This window comes from Pristiophorus japonicus, chromosome 9 (assembly GCF_044704955.1).
Source record: "Pristiophorus japonicus isolate sPriJap1 chromosome 9, sPriJap1.hap1, whole genome shotgun sequence".
Classification (NCBI taxonomy): domain Eukaryota; kingdom Metazoa; phylum Chordata; class Chondrichthyes; family Pristiophoridae; genus Pristiophorus; species Pristiophorus japonicus.
In genome coordinates, this window is record NC_091985.1 from 153,600,603 (window position 1) to 153,622,306 (window position 21,704).

Below are 21,704 nucleotides of genomic sequence, written 5' to 3' on the forward strand. Positions count from 1 at the left end.
GTGAGGCCTCACCAATGCCCTGTATAACTGCAGTAAGACCTCCCTGCTCCTACACTCAAATCCTCTCACTATGAAGACCAACATGCCATTTGCCTTCTTCACCGCCTGCTGTATCTGCATGCCAACTTTCAATGACTGATGTACCATGACACCCAGGTCTCATTGCACCTCCCTTTTTCCTAATCTGTTGTTGATACGGATTCTTTTCCTTCAATCTGTTTCAGCGAATACACTGATTCGAACACTTTAAAGTTTAGTTCAGACTAACTTTATTCAGGCTTCATCGATGAAGGGTCTTGCTCTGATAAAGGGGCACTGACTCCATGAGTCTGTCGAATCCATCAGAGCAAGCAAAAATCATTACAAAATCAATACATTTATACAGTTCGTGAATGGTACCACCCCTTTTCATTGTCCTATCACATCAGCTACTGTGGCATAGATACAAGCTAAATTAGTAATTTACACAGTTAATTAAGCAATGCCCCTAATCATGAGAGAAGATTAAGTCATCTCCAGCTTATCCTTGTTTTGCAGACAAGGAAGGCACGCATAGTTCTGTTTCTCTGACTATTCCTACATCTGTTGCTACATTCACATATATGGTTCCTCAAGGTTGTTTAACAAAGACAAGTCACTCATTGTTTTCCCCTACAGTGAGATCTAAAGAGTCAGCAATAACCATGAGCGGCCATTTTAGAAAGAGTTAATACATTTGAAATTAGTACGGATAATACATATAAAGTTGGTAGCTACAGTGATACAGATTCTCATTCCCCCCTTTTATCATTTAATGATAACTCTGGTGGCTAATCCAGGAGTATTGCGTTTAACCATTCGCATTCCCGCTCCTGATCCTCTTTGTTGTCATCGAGTAGATCTTTAGTTTGTTGGACCATAATCCAGGGATCCATGGCCGTAAGAGAGTTTTCCAACTTTGCCATCATGACTTTACAACAGACATTAAAACAACTGATGATCAAGCAACAGGTAATTATTATTATAACGAGAATAACTACTCCATGCGTTAAATAGGACCCCCAGGATCCCCATAATAGCCAGTCAAGCCAGCTATTCCCCTTCTTTGGGCCTTGTCGAAACTCATCGAGTTGTTTCCGTATAGCATCAATAGCTTGGGTGATATTGTAGGACTTGTCCGTGACATGGGTGATACATTTGTCTCCTATTATCGTGCAGACCCCTCCTTGTTGGGCCAACTGATAATCTACTGCATAACGGATCTGTTGGGTATATAAGCCACAGCTCAGACAATTCCCGGTTGATAGCATCCAATCCCTTAGAGGTGCTGTTTCCCAGGATGGTCAACCCACAAATAAGATAGTTCCTATTTTTGGCACTAATTACCCGCACTGATCCCCCTACAGATAGGGCCCCGAGGAAACCGTAGCCGAGTGATGATCCCAGCGTGATAGGATCCTCCCAATCGGCACAGAACTCCTTGCTGATGGCCCGTGTTACTATCCTTTTCCGGGTATGAAATCTTTTGGGGCATGGGACAGTGAGTGGTCCTATGGTTCCTACTGCAAAGAGGACCGGGAGGGTCGGTGTTGCTGTCTTGAAGGTGCCGTTGAGGAGGAACACGAATCCTTCCTTAGCTCTATAACACTTTACGTCGGTGTTGCTAACACTCGTAAACTGCTTATACCACCAATTGCTCGGTTCCCTTGAATTTGTGCCCGATGCTACCAATTGGTAAGCATCAAACGGGTATGCCCATGTTTCTGAGCTAACATGAGTTCCGTTACACTGACCGCAGATAACTTGCCTTCCCCCGGTCACGTTCAGGCATCTTTGCTTGTTACAGGTACAGGTAAACTGGCCTCCATGCACTCGACAGTGCTGATGGGCACACTGCGTCTGCACACAGGTGGCATTCCCGGGGACCAGGGCATATACACATCCCCACCCTTGCCCTGAGAAGCAAAGCGGGTAGCTTGCATTGTCTGAGCATACTGCTCCATTCTTTCCCTGGGATCCCCCGCACTCAGGATTTGTGGAGTCTATTAATTCCACACATCTTCCCTGTATACCCCTTTTATATTCGCCCGTTTGTCCCTCACAGGGCGCGTCCAAGGTATCTGCCGTATATAAATCGCGGGGGGTCCACCCAGGGGTGGCCACGAACAGGGCTTCCACTGATTGGGCTAGTGGGTAGCACACGGTTCGATTGCCGTGCAACCGAATATGGGTCTTGAAAAACAAGTTATCTTCTAACCCCTTTAGCTTTGCGACCGTGACGACATAAAGTAACGCAATTATATACGCTATCTTAGGCATGTTTGTTACGCTCAAACAATATTATACATTAGTAGTAGCCGTAAGTTGGATCACAACTGGGTCTTTTCCTCCTCTTGAAAAAAAACCTTCGCCGAGTTGAAGAGTCCGATTTCCTCGTTTCCTCTTTAGTCTACTGCTGGTACAAATGCTCGTCTATCATGCCGGGCGGGGATTCAAACTGCCTTCCTCGGGATTCACTATGCCAATCGAGAAGCTTCTAAGAAGGTCCTTATTCAGCTATGGAGAAGAGGAAGTCTGGAATAGAAATAAGGGTTAGGAAAGCCAGTAAAATGGGTTCATTATAGGGTGATAAGTTTACAGTGGTGCAGGTGAACCCAGGCGCTCCTCCCCTCAACCTTGGCGGCGGTGGGGGTGGTAAGCAACACCTGAAAAGGCCCCTCCCATCGAGGCTCCAATCCCTTCCGAATCCATTTCTTTATCAGGACATACTTTCCTGGTGCCACGAGAGATGATTCAGGTAAGACTGGGAGGTCGAGGTGAGCATCTCGGACCTGGTTGTGGGCTATTCGCAGGTCAAGCCAAGAACATAGGTAGTCATTTCTTCAGTCATATGGTGGAATTGGACAGTGGAGGGGAAATTCTGATTCCATGGGGTCCTAAGGGACCTACCATAAATGACCTCAGCAAGGGTCAATCTAGCCTTCCCGGCGGGGGTAGTTCGGATCTGGAATAGGGCTATGGGAAGGAGTTTGTGCCAATTGAGTCCGGTTGTGCTACCAGTTTTGCAAGCTTGGTTTTAAGAGTTTGATTAGCCTGCTCAACTAGTCCCGCAGCTTGGGGTCGGTAGGCACAGTGCAGCTGCTGGTTAATGCGCATCTGGGAACAGAATTCCTTGTTAACTTGGCCAATAAAGTGAGGGCCATTATCGGAACTCAGTCGAGCTGGGATACCATATCTAGGAACGATTTCCCTCATTAACACCTGAACAACAGTTTGAGCCTTATTATCCAGGGTAGGGTAAGCCTCGATCCATTTGCTAAACACATCTACTATTACTAACACATATTTGTAACACTGAACTCTTTGCAACTCAATGTAGTCCAACTGCAAGGTCTCAAAGGGACCTTCTGGTAGGGCGTCTTACCCCAATCGCAGGGGACTCCTTTCCCCGGATTATGCTGTTGGCAAACAAGGCAGCGACTACTAATGTTCTGGGCCAGCGCCTGGAGTCTAGGATGCCACCAAGTGGCCAAAAGCGTGTCACTTGTTGTCCTTGCTCCACAATGAGTAGCAAAGTGCATACATTCAATAACCCATAGGGCCAACTCGTCAGACATGCAAGTCTGTTCCGCGGGAGTGGTCCAGAGTTTAGAAACATTGTCAGAAGTATATCCATAATCTTTCCACAACAGTTTATCTTTTTCAGGAGCGTCCTCCTGTGCTTTAATGACATCTTGGATGGTTGGCATTGGTTTTTCCGAGGCTGACTTATCCTTTGCAAGCTTTTAGTCTGACTCATCTTTTATCCATGCATGTCGAGGTCATTCCGTGAAATCGGAGGTCAGGGTTAGGTTGGATTTGTGGACTCCCCACCGTGGGGTACATTGGCTCTTTTGCCACAGGTGATGGTGCTATGGCTGTGCACTGTACTATCTGTATCTGTCTGCTCCCGTTTAAAAAAAAATCTCTTTTAGCTTATTTATCTTAGCCTTTTAACTCTTCGATTTGTTTTGTTTGAGTATCTATTTCTTTATTGTATCAGGCAAGTATTATTACATAAGCTCGTTCTATTTTATTCTGACTATCCCACCATTTCCTTTATCTGTCAGGTGAGTCTTTATTCTATTAAGAAATCCAAATTAATAATGTTCAGTATAAAACGGCTGTCAATGGAAAGGGTTAACTCCTTTACAGGTTTGTAAGAAGACCTGATGTCATTACGTGACTTCGCGTAATCATCTGAAAAAAATTTTTTTTTTTAAGTCTTTGTGCCTTCAAAACTTGCTTAGAAATTAGGAATCTGTTAAAACAGCAGAAATCATTAGTAAAGCCGTCATAATCAAAGTCTTCTCATCAGGAAAGGCAGCATTTTAGATTAAACTCCAATTTTTTTTAACTTCTAATTCAAGTACTTGCCAAAGATTTTTTTTTTAATTGATTTAAAACGAGACCACACATTTTTAATAGCTATTTTGTTTACTGAAATTCAATTTCGTCATCAGCCTCGGTCAATGCAAGGCCAACCATTTGACTACGTAGTCTATCAATACCTTTTTCAGAGGTCCGAGTGGAGCTCTTGGTACGTTTTTCGTGCGCGCACTCTCTCTTTAATACATCTAGGGGTTTAACATGTCCTCCTTCCATTAACTTAGTGCCGTTTTCCTGCCAACTTGACAGAAGTGATTCATCCAAATAAATCCACACCTGCGTTTCTAACTTAAAATGTCTTAAAATTTCCCACATACAGGACAACACTAAAAAGGGTTGAAAAAAACTTTCACTCTGTTTGGAGAAGTGAGAGGAGCCTAAATTAATAGACAGCTGTACCGCTTTTCCAAACAGGCTTTTAAAAAACATGAAAAGATAAAAATTCATTCCGCAGTCAAAAAATCACAGAAGGACTCTCACTCAACGACAGACATTCACAAAAGTCTCTCTTCATTCAACAAAGCTTATTAATTAATTTTTTTTCTTTGGCCGGCTCTATTTTTGGATCCATGATTGCCCATTCCTGCGTTGCCCCGCGGTAAATAAATATTTTATCCTTACACAATTTATTTTATCCTTACACAATTCCTCGCGTCGCCCCGCGATTTAGTTCTACACAATTCCTCACGTCGCCCCGCGATTTAGTTTTACACAATTCCTTGCGTCGCCCCGCGGTAATCGTATTCCGGTTAGTCTGTTTAAGTCCAATCAGCGCCTAGACAGGCCAAGTGATATACAAGGTCGACGTCGTACCTGACTTGGACACTTATTTTCTAAGTTTAAAAGGTATTCGACAGATTGACCTGGATCTCGTTCAGATGCTACCTGAGAACTAGCGAGTGGCCAAACTTTCCTCAGACTTTTGGAACTGAAGGAAACCGAAGTGGTATTTAAAGAATACTCACTCCAGTGGCCATTTTCCTCCCGTCTCGTCCAAGGTTAGTTTGGCTCTTAGTTCGCAAGTTACAGGCGGTCGTCCGTTGAGATCCCACTTCTGACACCAAATGTTGATACGGATTCTTTTCCTTCAATCTGTTTCAGCGAATACACTGATTCGAATACTTTAAAGTTTAGTTCAGACTAACTTTATTCAGGCTTCATCGATGAAGGGTCTTGCTCTGATAAAGGGGCACTGACTCCATGAGTCTGTCGAATCCATCAGAGCAAGCAAAAATCATTACAAAATCAATACATTTATACAGTTCGTGAATGGTACCATCCCTTTTCATTGTCCTATCACATCAGCTACTGTGGCATAAATACAAGCTAAATTAGTCATTTACACAGTTAATTAAGCAATGCCCCTAATCATGAGAGAAGATTAAGTCATCTCCAGCTTGTCCTTGTTTTGCAGACAAGGAAGGCACGCATAGTTCTGCTTCTCTGACTATTCCTACATCTGTTGCTACAGTCACATATACGGTTCCTCAAGGTTGTTTAACAAAGACAAGTCACTCATTGTTTTCCCCTACAGTGAGATCTAAAGAGTCAGCAATAACCATGAGCGGCTATTTTAGAAAGAGTTAATACATTTGAAATTAGTACGGATAATACATATAAAGTTGGTAGCTACAGTGATACAGATTCTCACTGTCACCATCCAGATAACATTCTGCCTTCCTGTTTTTGCCACCAGTGGATAACCTCACATGTATCTACATTATACTGCATCTGCCATGCATTTGCCCACTCACTTAACCTGTCCAAGTCACCCTGCAGCCTCTTAGCATCCTCCCCACAGCTCACACTGCCACCCAGCTTAGTGTCATCTGCAAACTTGGAGATATTACATTCAATTCCTTTGCCTAAATCATTAATGTATATTGTAATTAGCTGGGGTCCCAGCACTGAACCTTGCGGTACCTCACTAGTCACTGCCTGCCATTCTGAAAAGGACCCATTTATTCCTACTCTTTGCTTCCTGTCTGCCAACCAGTTCTCTATCCACGTCAATACATTACCCCCAATACCATGTGCCTTAATTTTGCTACTAATCTCTTGTGTGGGACCTTGTCAAAAGCCTTTTGAAAGTCCAAATACACCACATCCACTGGTTCTCCCTTGTCCACTCTCCTAGTTACATCCTCAAAAAATTCTAGAAGATTTGTCAAGCATGATTTCCCTTTCACAAATCCATGCTGACTTGGACCAATCCTGTCACTGCTTTCCAAATCCGCTGCTATTACATCTTTAATAATTGATTCCAACATTTTCCCCACTACCGATGTCAGGCTAACTGGTCTATAATTCCCTGTTTTCTCTCCCTCCATTTTTAAAAAGTGGGGTTACATTAGTAACCCTCCAATCTTTAGGAACTGATCCAGAGTCTATAGAATGTTGGAAAATGACCACCAATGCATCCATTATTTCTAGGGCCACTTCCTTAAGTACTCTGGAATGCAGACTATCAGGCCCTGGGGATTTATCGGCCTTCAATCCCATCAATTTCCCAAACACAATTTTCTGACTAATAAGGATTTCCTTCAGTTCCTCCTTCTCGCTAGACCCTCGGTCCCTTACTATTTCCAGAAGGTGAAGACAGAACCAAAGTATTTGTTCTATTGGTCTGCAATTTCTTTGTTCCCCATTATAAATTCACCTGATTCTTACTGCAAGGGACCTACATTTGTCTTTTTCTCTCCATATATCTATAGAAGCTTTTGCAGTCAGTTTTTATGTTCCCTGCAAGCTTACTCTCATACTCTATTTTCCCCCTCCTAATTAAACCCTGCTGAATTCTAAATTTCTCCCAGTCCTCAGGTTTGCTGCTTTTTCTGGCCAATTTATATGCCTCTTCCTTGGATTTAACACTATCCCTAATATCCCTTTGTAGCCATGTTTAAGCCACCTTCCCCATTTTATTTTTACGCCAGACAGGGATGTACAATTTTTGAAGTTCATCCATGTGATCTTTAAATGTCTGCCATTGCCTATCCACCACCAACCCTTTAAGTATCATTCGCTAGTCTATCCTAGCCAATTCATGTTTCATACCATCGAAGTTACCTTTCTTTAAGTTCAGGATCCTAAATTAACTGTGTCACCCTCCATCTTAACAAAGAATTCTACCTTATTATGGTCACTCTTCCCCAAGGGGCCTCGCACAACAAGATTGTTAATTCATCCTCTCTCATTACACAACACCCAGTCTAGGATGGCCAGCCCGCTAGTTGGTTCCTCGACATATTGTCTAGAAAACCATTCCTTATGCACTCCAGGAAATCCTCCTCCACCGTATTGCTACCAGTTTGGTTAGCCCAATTTATATGTAGATTAAAGTCATCCATGATAACTGCTGTACCTTTATTGCACGCAACACTAATTTCCTGTTTGATGCCATCCCCAACCTCACTACTACTGTTTGGTGGTCTGTACACAACTCCCACTAGCGTTTTCTGCCCTTCAGTGTCCACAGCTCTACCCATACAGATTCCACATCATCCAAGCTAATGTCCTTCCTTACTATTGAGTTAATCTCCTCTTTAACTAGCAACGCTACCCCACCTCCTCTTCCTTTCTGTCTATCCTTCCTGAATATTGAATACCCCTGGATGTTGAGTTCCCAGCCTTGGTCACCCTGGAGCCATGTCTCCGTAATCCCAATTACATCATATCCATTAACAGCTATCTGCACAGTTAATTCATCCATCTTATTACGAATGCGCCTCGCATTGATACACAGAGCCTTCAAGCTTGTTTTTTTAACACTCTTTGTCCTTTTCGAATTATACTGTAATGTGGCCATTTTTGATTTTTGCCTTTGATTTCTCTGCCCTCCACTTTTCCTTATCTCCTTTCTACCTTTTGCTTCTGCCCCCATTTTACTTCCCTCTGTCGCCCTGCATAGATTCCCATCCCCCTGCCATATTAGTTTGGATGCCAACGTTGGTGTGTCTGTCCTCCCAGGGGATTTATAGGATCTTGCGGAGACATCGTTGGTGGTATTTCTCCAACGACTTGAGGTGTCTACTGTACATGGGCCATGTCTCTGAGCCGTACAGGAGGGCGGGTATTACTTGCTCAGCTAAGCCCGTGTGGTAGCGTGCAACGACCACCCCACGTTAAAAGAACTAACGCACAGGCATCTTCCACTCCTTTAACATGAAATTCAGGACTGTATGCAGTCGTCCCAAGTGTGGTCTAACCAAGGTTCGGTACAGGTTAAGCATAACTGCGCTATTTTTCAACTGTGTACCTCTGGAAAGAAAGCCTAGTGTTTGGATTGCTTTTTAATTTATGGCCTTGGTAATCTATGTGGCAACTTTGAGTGATTTATGTATTTGTACTCCGAGATCCCTTTGTTCCTCTTACCCCACCCAACTTCCACTCAAAGCGCAGCGGCACACGTTGAAATACCAAGGTGAATCAACTTACGGGCCTGTGCTGACCGTCACATGGATGCAGCTATCTGCCCCCCCCCCCCCCCACCCCTCGTGACAGGACATCCTTTATCATTGCAGCCTCCCTCCACATGCCATATTTTGGCGCGCGTCTCCCAACGGCCGGCGATTTGAAAACGCTCGCGCCCAACGGCCGGCACGCGCGCACCCTGGGCTCGCGCGCTTCCAACCGCCTCCCCGCTCCTCATCCAACTGAGGCGCAGTAAACAACAACATAACCTCAACTCTTTCTGTATTTGCTGAGCGCAACACCAACATTGTTGATTCGATCTCCAAAAGGAAAGGAAATAATTTTTTTCAACCGGAGACTTTGAGTTAAACAATGTGAACGTTGTCATCAAGCCAAAGGTCATCTCACTGACACAAATATATCAAAAGGACCAGGTGGACCCACAGAAAGGTTTGACTGCAGTGGGGGGAACCTTCCTTCCAGCATCTCATCGTTAAACCCCGCTCGCTGAAAAGTCGTCAGTTCTTAGCTACATGTAGCCCATTGTCAATTTCAATCAGCACAATGATCACTGCAAGAGATACAAATAATGTTCTTATTGTCAGCTTCGGATTTTTAATGCTGTTTACAGCTTTTGGAGGACTTCAAAGTGTCCAGGTAAGTTTCCAGTATAATAAAGGTAACCTTTTAATGTAACTTACAATTGCGAACTTCAGGAGGGATGCATATTTACATTATTATAATTTGTTTCGCCATTGTAATATAGTATGCTCTGGATACATTCCCACCGTCAAACAACACGAGGTCCCAATTTCAGTTAGTGTCACAGGGCTCGGACTATTTTCAACATCCGCAAGTTGACATTTTTTTCCACCACAAAATAAACTGATCATTTATTTTGGGACCTGCATAATGACAACTAGGTTGTCAACAGGGGTTCCTGCTATTGATGCAAGGCAAAACGGATTCTAAACCTAACCATGAACCATAATCTTATTCTTTCCAAGGAATATAATGTAGGCGAAGAATGAACCATCGGTGGGTCCGTGTGGCAGTGCACGGTGCAATGTGGAAGCAGGGAAATTCCAGGTTCAATCTCCTGCCTGTGCTAAGTTAGCTGATCTCAAGGTGCCAGTGGCAATGCTTCAATTGGTTTTGGTGCCCTTAGACTGGGGAGGGGGAAATCAGGTCGGGTGTCCATTTCTGACCCCTACCCATTAACCTTTGTGTGTCTACACAGCTGTACCGTAGTGCCCCTCATAGTGTCCAGGTTCACATGTGAAAAATTAACACTTTGGCCAAAGTACTAGAGGACTGTTTGCACCCAGGGGATGACATGCCAACAAAAGTTAGCACCTTCAAAAGGGGAAATAAAATTCAGTTTCAAAATAAAAATCTGAGCAGAAAAAAGGAAGCCAATTCAATATATATATATCTGTTATATATGCAGACTATAGATATACTCTGTGTAGTCCAATGTATAGTTGCATAAGATAGAGACTTGTTTACCTGATGTACTATCAATAAGATTTACACTGTGTATATATATGCTGGCACCACTAGAGGGAGACTGGGGTTTCCTGCCCTGGTGGCAGGGGCTACATAAAAGGGGAGCCACCATGCGGCTGCCTCATTCTGGAGTTACGAATAAAGGACCAAGGTCACTACAGTTTGAGTACAACACATTGCCTCGTGGAGTCATTCATAAGTACACTACAGACATAATAATATCAATCTGTAAACTGTGTATGTACATGTGCAGTGCTACTGTAGGTTTTGATTCAGCCAATTTAAATTTCTCGGGTGACATCACAAGAATATCATTTTTATTGAGGTAATTCTCTGATTGCAGAAAATACAAATGTGTGAGGATCAGGAAATTGATTGGTGAATACTTCCACTCAGTCCTCACTGAAAAACTCCACCGTAATCAATTAATGTCGAGAAACCAGTCTTTGAAATAACAGGGGGTGCCACTTCTGCCAAGATTATGTTCTGGTGTGCAAGTATAATTGCTATTTTAAGCCTATTTGTTAATACTGTGGTCAGCTTATACTCCCCACATAACTGGCTCCAGATGCATTTCCAAGGTAGGTTCTCCCTATGGCCACCCATTTGAGGAATGTGAAAATCAGGTTTCTCATCCAACACAAGCTTCTGCCATGTGTTTCTGCTATTATCCTGCCATGCACACCATAACCCTGCTTCCAGATACTCGGGCCGTGATTTCTCCTACCTTGGCTGGTCCGGTGCGGCCGGGGTCAGTGGCCGGTCCCGACATCGCTGCTGGCTCCAGCCCATTGTGTAGAATGATTTTCCCCTGATTGGGCCCGCCCAGGGTATTATCTGGACAATTAGAGGAAGCGGGTCTGAGGACGTCATGAGATGACTCGTCATCAGCCGCTTTCCTTAAAAGAACCATGTGCAAATTTAGATTGACAGTTCTGCTGTCAGTGTTCTACAGCATTGCAGTGCTGCAAACACTGACGGAGGTGCACAGCTGCACCCAGGCTCTCCCATGACTCCCTCTGTATGTTTATGGAGGGAGTCACAGCACGCAGAGAGATTGTCTTTGTTTCCAATGCGCGGAAGTGACCTCCGCAGGAGAACAATGCAGCCTTGTTGCCCATTGCACAGGAGGACTCAAGCAGGATGTAGTCAGAAACCAGGCTGCAGTGTCGCAAACCATTCAATGATCTCAGTAGATCACGAAACATTACTGCAAAGCCACACTCAACCTCATCCTGCTGTGCCACTCATCACATTCCCATCACTCTGCCTTCCCTACCTTACTCCTGCACATCCTTATGCACACCAACTTACCTTGCACCTCACCTATCCCTCTCTATCTACATTATTACCTCCCCATCTCACTAGCCACCCCTTACACTCAACCTCATCCTAGCCCATTCATAGCAACAAACAACACACAAGTTCATGTGCTGTCAAAGATTGAAATCTTTATTTTCAACACTTTGCATTCTTGGACAGATTGGTGTGCACCTTTGGAAGTGGCTTAGTGTGTTGCAGTGAATGGTGAGACATAACAGTACCCCCTCCAATGTTGATTAGTGTGAAAGGAATAGCATGGGCATTGTAGGGATGCTTTATGGTGCTGGTGTGGGGTGGTGCCAACCTGGCGCATCATGTGGCAGCCAGGGTGTACAGCGTCAAGTGAAGTCAATCTGGCCATGATGAGGCGATCCCAGGCTTTCTGCGGCCCAAACTGGTCGCGTGCTGATGCCCTGTGTCCTGTGCAGCACCAGTTGATTGCAGAGCAGTTGTTGGTGTTGCTGATGTGCCTGGTGCTGCTGGTGTTTGGGCTGATCGTGGTGGGATTCTGAGGACCAAGATGAGATCGGTTCAAGAGTACCTGAATACAGTGGACACAGAGTTTACTCCAAACACTTGAAACCTGCAAAAAGCTCAATCTGTCTTCTAAATACAGTAAGCACCAGCTTCTGTGCTTGAGATGGGAGCTTTTATGGGAAAAACATTTGCAGCAATCAAGTAAGTAGATGATCCCATGCTGATTCAGCTCTCGACGACCTTACCTGACATGATCCCTGAGCAGCTTTGACCCTGTGGGCAACCTCGTAAAATGGTACAGTGAACTCAAAATACTGTTTAATGGGCTGTTAACAAGGTCATAATGACCTGAATTTCCTCCCCTGCCGCTGCGTGTTGGGTCTGTTCAGCCCTGACAGACCAGACATCTGGGAAAATAGCGTGGCGGCGAGTTGACAGCGGGGTCCTCCCCTGCTGACAGCAAAAAATTATTTCGCAACTGACCCACCACCAAACGCGCTTGCTGAGCCCCCTAAAAATCTCCCCTCGGCTCAGCCTACCATTCCGTCCACACTAGCATCTCCCCATTCTACTTGATATTTTCCTAGATTATGGCACAGTTAGCTGAATCTGATTGCGAAGTCTAAGCATGTGTGGTATGCCAAGTTTTGCAGGATGCATCTGTAACATTCAGTCAACTGAAATGCTAGATTTTTTTTTAGCTTCTAACAGTTTCTGCTCCATTGTTTCTTAAATTATTTGACAAAAAGCTGCAGAACAAATTTCAAAAGCTTTATTTAATTAAAGTTTGCTTGTTTTTTAAATGTTATATTGGTTTGGTAATTGATTTGAAGAAAGGAGACAGAGAGTAGAGAGAAAGAGAATGTACGCTTTTTGGTGGGACAGGACAAGTGGTTTTCCCCAGAGATCTGTACTAGGACCTCAGCTTTTCACTTTTTATATATGAATGACTTGGATGAAGGAATAGAAAGTTGTTTATCCAAGTTTGCAGATGACACTGTAACGAGTGATGAAAGCAGGAAGTTGAAAAGCTATCTAGACAGATTAAGTGAGTGGGCAAAATTGTTGCAAATGGAGTTCCATGTGGGTAAGTGTGAGGTCATGTACTTTGGATACAAGAAAGGCAAATTGAAATATTTTCTTAATGGCAAGAGACTTAGAGCTGTGGAGGGGTAGAGAGATTAGGGTACCAAGGTATTCAAATCACTAAACGTTAGTGCACAGTTACAGAAAGTAATCAAAAAGGCTAATGGAATGTTGGCCTTTATCTCAAGGGGCTGGAATACCAAGGGGAGGGAGTTATGCTTCAGTTATATTGGGCCCAAATTTCTCCAGCCGCTTAGAGCGGCGTAGTTAGACGTGGTGCGCCGACTTCATGGTGGAGAAAATGCGCCGAAAACTTACTGGGGTGATTTGGCCGCTCCTGGATCCCTGTGGTCCTGTGGCATGGCACTGCGAAACCTGCGGGGGGGCGGAGCTTGGGTCACGTTTGTTCAGCGCAGTCAGCAGGGGAACGGGGCTTGGGCCCAGCGTATCTTCGAGTGCCGGCAGGGGGACACATGTCCGTTTGCGTGCGCGCATGAGCAATGCGCGTTGAAGCGTGCGTGCATGTGCAATGGGCCAGGAACCTTGGCAATCGGCCATTTAAAGGGAGAGCATCCTCAGTGCATCAGCAGCATTGGCAGTGGGCCATATTGGAAGGTAAGGTGTTAATATTGATTTTTGGGTGGCTGAGGGAGTGGAAAGGAGTGCTGCATAGGTGCACGTTTTTTCAACATTACCTGAGTGTGAATCCGATACACCAATGACGCAAGAGCATGCAACAAGAATGAAGAACTTCTTGCATGAGGAAGTGGAAAAACTAGTCACTGTCATTGAGGACAGATGGAAGGAGCTGGATATCAGTAAGAGTGGTCCCACAAAAGTTCCACCCAAAGAAATGAGGAGACGCTGGAACCTAAAGAATTCTCTGCAGGGGTGAATACCACAAGAATTGGAAACCAGTGTAAAAAGAAATGGCAGGACATTGGTCAAGTAGTGAGTAAGTATTAACTTGAGTTTTAAAAGAAATTGCAATTGTTACTGTGATCATCTGTATATGTCCCATCCATCAGAAGCTCACCATGCGGCAAAAATTATATTTTTATCTTTGCAGCAGAAATTGGCCGAACAAAAGGGAGAGAACTAGAACAGGAGGGCCACCAAATCTGCACCAACTATCACCATTGGAACAGAGGGTTGCTGAGTCGTACCTGCAGAAAAAGTATCAGCTCTGCACAAGCTGGGCCCACACGTGAGGGTGAGGGTCAATCATGAAAATGCATCGTCGTCCTTCAAATCAACCTGCTGACTGGCCTGCTACACATGAGACTACTCATTCCACCCATCCTGCCACCTCCTTTCCTGCTAATCATTTGACTGATCTGTTGTATTTTGCAGAACAAGAAGATAATCCTGAACATCCTGAAGATAACCAAGAAGAACCAGATGCGTCCGGTCCAGACCAAGGCGGGTGAGGGGAGGAGAGGTCCATGGATCTGTGTTCACGGGAGAATGCTGATCGTGATATGGATCAGTCCATGGTACAGGGCATCACTTTGCCAGACACCTCCATGAGCTCTGCCACGACATTCCTTGAATTCACACCTTCCGAGGTTGCGGGTCTCAGTGGCGGTGGTAGAATGCAGGTTGGAACATCTAGGGCCCCACCGTCCCAGCCTGCGCCTCGCACTGGACGGGTGCCGCTATGCAAACCTATGGCGAGGGGAAGGAGAAACCGACCAGTCTCTCCTGAGATGCAGCCTTCATCAAATGTACATCAGGTTATGTCATTGGGTGAGGAGACCAATGCCCTTACCTGATCACTCGTGGCCACCATCAGTGGGGTGTGTGATGAAGTTGCGACACTGTCAGGAGAAATATCAGCACTGAGGGTGGGCATATCAGAGGGAGTGCAAATGATGGCAGAGGCCATGAGGGAGCTAGCTGCTGCAATAAGGGCACGCAGGCCTAACAATCAAATGCCACTCCCACTGCAATCCTCACACCAGCCTCTGCTGAGACCCAAGTCGGGCTCCCACCACCATCACCACCCCTATGAGGAAGTGCACATTCCCCGATATGTGGGTGAGAGATGGGTGCAGCCTTTCTTTGCTCTTGTTCTTGGGTTGTGGAAGTGCATTGTAAACTTTCCAATAAAAGATTTTTTGCATTAAATCTGAATCATGTTCCATTATCACCACACAAGATTTAGGAACAATTGTAAAACAAAAAAAAGACTGCCGCCCCTAGCCCTGGCCGAAGGGCTAGCCGGTGAGTTCTGCAGTCGGCCAGGCAGGACTGCTCTATTTTCAGTAGCTGATTTATCTTTAATTTATTTTTGATGATGTCGTGAAGATGTTGTGCTGAAGTTATTTTGATGTTGTGCTGATGCTGTGAAGTCTCATCGCCGAGAGCATGCAGAAAGCAAGCACAGGCAGTGGAAGGAGCGTGCGGAAAAAACCAGACTCCCCATCCACCCTCTCCTTCAACGACTGTCCCACCTGTGACAGAGTCTGTAATTCCCGTATTGGACTGTTCAGTCACCTAAGAACTCACTTTTAGATTGGAAGCAAGTCTTCCTCGATTTCGAGGTACTACCTCTGACTGACTAACTGCATATAGTTTTGGTCTCCGTATTTAAGAAAGGATCATGATCATCATCATCGGGATAAATGGTTCATTCTCGGGTTGGCCATCAGTAACAAGTGGGGTGCCGCAGGGATCAGTGCTGGGACCCCAACTATTTACAATCTATATTAACGACTTGGAAGAAGGGACTGAGTGTAACGTAGCCAAGTTTACTGACGATACAAAGATGGGAGGAAAAGCAATGTGAGAGCAGGACAAAAATCTGCAAAAGGACATAGACAGGCTAAGTGAGTGGGCAAAAATTTGGCAGATGGAGTATAATGTCGGAAAGTATGAGGTCATGCACTTTGGCAGAAAAAAATCAAAGAGCAAGTTATTACTTAAATGGAGAAAGATTGCCAAGTGCTGCAGTACAGCGGGACCTGGGGGTACTTGTGCATGAAACACAAAAGGATAGTATGCAGGTACAGCAAGTGATCAGGAAGGCCAATGGAATCTTGGTCTTTATTGCAAAGGGGATGGATTATAAAAGCAGGGAAGTCTTGCTACAGTTATACAGGGTATTGGTAAGGCCACACCTGGAATACTGCATGCAATTTTGATTTCCATATTTACGAAAGAATATACTTGCTTTCGAGGCAGTTCAGAGAAGGTTCACTAGGCTGATTCCGGAGATGAGGTGGTTGACTTATGAGGAAAGGTTGAGTAGGCTGGGCTTCTACTCATTGGAATTCCGAAAATTGAGAGGTGATCTTATCGAAACGTATAACATTATGAGGGGGCTTGACAAGGTAGATGCAGAGAGAATGTTTCCACTGATGGAGAAGACTAGAACTAGGGGGCATAATCTTAGAATAAGGGACTGTCCATTTAAAACTGAGATGAGGAGAAATTTATTTTCTTAGAGCGTTGTGGATTTATAGAATTTGTTGCCTCAGAGAGCTGTGGAAGCTGGGACATTGAATAAATTTTAGACAAAGATAGACAGTTTCTTCACCGATAAGGCATAAGGGGCTATGGGGAGCGGGCAGGACAGTGGAGCTGAGCCCATGATCGGATCAACCAAAATCGTATTAAATGGTGGAGTAGGCTCGAGGTGCCATATGGCCTACTCCTGCTCCTATTTCTTATGTTCTTATGCTCTTATCATAGGCAGTCCCTCGAAATAGAGGAAGACTTGCTTCCACTCTAAAAGTGAATTCTCAGGTGACTGAACAGTCCAATATGAGAATTACAATCTCTGTCACAGGTGGGACAGACAATGGTTGAAGGAAAGGGTGGGTGGGTAGTCTGGTTTTCCACATTCTCCTTCCGCTGTCCGCATTTGGTTTCTGCATGCTCTCGGTGATGAGACTCGAGGTTCTCCGCACCCTTCCGGATGCTCTTCCTCCACTTAGGACGGTCTTGGGCTAGAGATTCCCAGATGCAGGTGGGATGTTGCACTTTATCAAGGAGGCTTTGAGGGTGTCCTTGAAATGTTTCCTCTGCCCACCTGGGACTCGCTTGACGTGTAGGTGTTCCGAGTAGAGCATTTGCTTTGGGAGTCTCGTGTCGGGCATGCGGACAATGTGGCCCGCCCAACGGAGCTGGTCGAATGTGGTCAGTGCTTCGACGCTGGAGATGTTGGCCTGATCGAGAACACTGACATTGGTGCATCTATCCTCCCAGTGGATTTTCAGGATCTTGCAGACGCTGGTGGTACTTCTCCAGCGCTTTGAGGTGTCTACTGTATATGGTCCACGTTTCTGAGCCATATAGGAGGGCGGGTATCACTACTGCCCTGTAGACCATAAGCTTGGTGCCAGATTTGAGTTCCTGGTCTTCAAATACTCTCTTCCTCAGGCAACTGAAGGCTGTGCTGGCACACTGGACTAAAATATATACTAGAAAGTTCACCAGGTTGATTCCAGCGATGAGGGGGTTGACTTATGAAGATAGATTGAGTAGGTTGGACCTATACACATTGGAGTTCAGAAGAATGAGAGGTGATCTTATTGGAACATATAAGATAATGAGGGGACTCGACAAGGTGGATGTGCAGAGAGGGTATATCCACTCATAGGGGAAACTAAAACTAGGGGACATAGTCTCAGAATAAGGGGCCGCCCATTTAAAACTGAGATGAAAAGGAATTTCTTCTCTCAGGGTTGTAAATCTATGGAATTCTCTGCCCCAGAGAGCTGTGGAGGCTGCATCATTGAATATATTTAAGGCGGAGATAGATAGATTTTTGAGCGATAAGGGAATAAAGGGTTATGGGGAGCGGGCAGGGATGTGGAGCTGAGGCCATGATCGGATCAGCCATGATCTTACTAAATGGCGGAGCAGGCTCAAGGGGCCAAATGGCCTACTCCTGCTCCTATTTCTTATGTTAAGGGTGAGGTGAGTGACAGCAGACATTAACAGCTGAACAGTTTAAGGAGCAAGAGGTAATAGGTTGAGTAGGTTGGGCCTATACACTGGAGTTTAGAAGAATGAGAGGTGATCTTATTGATAATGATGGGGACTCGATAAGGTGGATGCAGAGAGGACATTTCCACTCATAAGGGAAACTAAAACTAGGGAGACATAGAGCAAGTGATGGGAATGAGGAAGTGGTAGGAAGGAGAGTGCACAGTGGGACTGCAAAGGAGTAGGGGTACAATGGAGTGAACGGGTATTGGAAGCACAAGTGATGGGATAGTTAGCAACATGTAAAACATATTTGCAAAACTGACTGATAAGGTGTAAGCATTGAGTAGAAAATTTGTATTACATATTACCAAATAGAAGACAACGGTCGTGTCGTGTGGGAAGCAACAGAATGTTGTATCAGAAGATAAGAGAACTAAGTGAATCTTACAAACTTAAGATGGCCACAGTGAAAGACCAAAATGGTCAGATATTTGAAGACGAACAGCTGAGGAGCAAGGGGTGGAGAGAATATTTTTGAAGATCATAAAATGTTTGGAGTGTGATAGATGAATCAATTCTGGAGAAACCACCCTGTACAAAATGGAGTTAGTTGATGCTGGATTTCTTGGAAGACGAAGTAAAGACTTCCATTCATAGTTTGAAAAAGAACTATGATAGCAGTAATATATGCAGAGTTGATAGTGGTAATATATGCAGAGTTGTCGCAGGCAGGTGAGGAACATACTGTGAAAGTAATGCAAAGGCTGTTTAACAATATTCGTTAAGAAAAGAAAATACCTGGGGAAAGGCGATAATGATAATAATCTTCAAAAAGAGGGCGAGCGAATAGCAGCAGCTACAAAAGAATCAGCTCACCGAGTACACCCAAAAAAGTATTTACTAAGACACTGCAGAGGAGAATGAAAAGATACATAGAAGTGGTACGCATGAAGAACAAGCTGGTTTTACACCAGAATAATGTACAATAGATCAACTGTTTGTAATGAGCCCGATTTCAGAGAGAGTTATAGAACACATCATCCATTGTTACAACAACTTCATAGATATTAAGCAGGTCTTTGTCGGTATTTGGCGAGAAGGGATATGGCATATCTTGAGGGTGTATGGTATTCCTGGGAAACTTGTCAGACTGATAGAAAGCAGTTATAACAAGCGCTGTTAGAGTGGATAGGGGACTGTTGGAATGGTTTCGATCAACAGTTGTGGTAAGACAAGAATGCACACTGTCATCTAATTTATTTACTTTAGCAAAATTGTTACACTATTGACTTTGGGGGGAAATGTTGTTATATATGTGGACTTGTATTTACTCTGTACAGCCACCAGAGGGCTCATTCCCCGGAGTCCCATATTGGGAGCACAGGTATTTAGGAAGGCTTCACAGGTTGGAGAGGCACTCTGGAGACCTGCAATAAAAGACTACGGTCACACTTTACTTTGAGCTCACAGTGTTCAGTCTGACTCTTTCTCCATACACAACAACTGGCGACGAGACACAGATAGTGAACCCAAAGATGCAGAGAACAGTGGGCATCCTGGAGAAATTTTCAGAGGGAGATGATTGGGAAACTTTTGTGGAGCGACTCGACCAATACTTCGTGGCCAATGAGCCAGATGGGGAGGAGAGCGCTGCCAAACGTAGAGCGATCCTCTTCACCGTCTGGCCGTCTGGGGGCACCAACGTATGGCCTCATGAAGAATCTGCTCACTCTAGCGAAATCCACGGAGAAATTGTATGATGATTTGTGCACACTGGTCTGAGAGCATTTGAACCCGAAGGAAAACGTTCTGATGGCGAGGGACCAGTTCTATACCTACAAAAGGTCTGAAGGCCAGGAAGTGGCGAGTTATGTCGCCGAGCTGAGATGCCTTGCAGGACATTGCGAATTTGAAGGACATTTGGAGCACATGCTCAAAGACTTTTTCGTACTTGGCATTGGCCTCGAAACCATACTTCGCAAGCTTTTGATTGTAGCGACCCCAACCTCGAGATAGTCCAGGCGTTCATTGCCACCAGTGACTAAGAAAATCTCTCAGCACACAAGTTCTGCTACAAGTACTGGGAACAAAGTGATGTTGTTTTCGAATCGTAACGTACAGGGCAGGTCACACATACCTGCAACTACACGTCCGCAGATGTCTGAGTCCACCATCAAGGGTGATGAATGCAAGGCCATTAACACCTTGTTGGCGCTGTGGGGGTGATCATCACTTCCATTCATGCCGATTCGAAGGATACGTTAGCAAGGGCTGTGGAACAATGGGACACCTCCAACGAGTGTGCATGCGAGCTGCTAAGCCTGTTAAACCTGCAAACCACCACGTTGCAGAGGAGGACAGATCCACGGAGGATCACTACAAATCAGAGCCTCAGATAGAGGAGGCAGAGGTACATGGGGTGTACACATTCACCACGAATTGTTCCCCGATAATGCTGAATGTTGAACTAAATGGACTCCCGGTGTCAATGGAGCTGGACACGGGTGCGAGTCAGTCCATCATGGGCAAAAAGACGTTCGAAAGGTTGTGGTGCAACAAGGCCTCAAGGCCAGTCTTAACTCCAGTTCGCATAAGACTAAGAACTTACACTAAAGAACTGATTCCTGTAATCTGCAGTGCTACCGTAAAGGTCTCCTATGATGGAGCGGTGCACAAGCTACCACTCTGGGTGGTACCGGGCGATGGTCCCACGCTGCTCGGCAGGAGCTGGCTGAGAAAGATATGCTGGAACTAGGACGACGTCCGAGCACTATCACCCGCTGACGTCGCTTCGTGTGCACAGGTCTTAAACAAATTTCCTGTTCAAACCAGGCATCAGGAAATTCCAAGGAGCAAAAGTGCAGATCCACCTAATTCCGGGGGCACGACCCATCCATCACAAGGCAAGAGCATTACCATACATCATGAGAGAAAGGGTAGAGATTGAGCTCGACCGGCTGCGACAAGAGGGCATCATTTCACCGATCGAGTTCAGCGAGTGGGCCAGTCCTATTACCCAGTTCTCAAGGGAGACGGCACAGTCAGAATCTGTGGCGATTACAAAGTAACTATCAATCGTTTCGCCCTGCAGGACCAATACCCACTACCAAAAGCCGCCGACCTCTTTGCAACGCTGACGGGAGGAAAGACGTTCACGAAGCTGGATCTGACTTCAGCCTACATGACGCAGGAACTGGAGGAATCATCGAAGGCCCTCACTTGCATCAACACGCACAAAGGTCTTTTTGTTTATAACAGATGCCCATTTGGAATCCGATCAGTGGTAGCGATATTCCAGAGAAACATGGAAAGTTTACTAAAGTTGGTCCCGCACACCGTGGTCTTCCAGGACGACATCTTGGTCACAGGTCGGAACACAGTCGGGCACTTGCAGAACCTGGTCGACTCAACTGTGTGGGGCTCAGGTTAAAACGCTCGGAGTGCGTTTTCCTGGTGCCTGAAGTGGAGTTCCTGGGAAGCAGGATTGCGGCGGACGGCATCAGGCCCACCAACGCGAAGACAGAGGCAATCGAGAATGCACCGAGGCCACAGAA

The 21,704-nt window shown here is 45.2% G+C and overlaps 1 protein-coding gene across 1 annotated transcript in view; it reads left to right on the plus strand.

The window, feature by feature from the left end:
* Window positions 1–8,991: 8,991 nt before the first annotated feature.
* The window catches only part of unc93a (unc-93 homolog A), a 134,017-nt gene continuing 121,304 nt past the window's right edge, over window positions 8,992–21,704 (plus strand). The window contains exon 1 of the mRNA XM_070889977.1: window positions 8,992–9,474. Coding sequence (XP_070746078.1) covers window positions 9,382–9,474 — 93 coding nt within the window. The 5' untranslated portion in view covers window positions 8,992–9,381. The remainder of the gene's footprint in view (window positions 9,475–21,704) is intronic.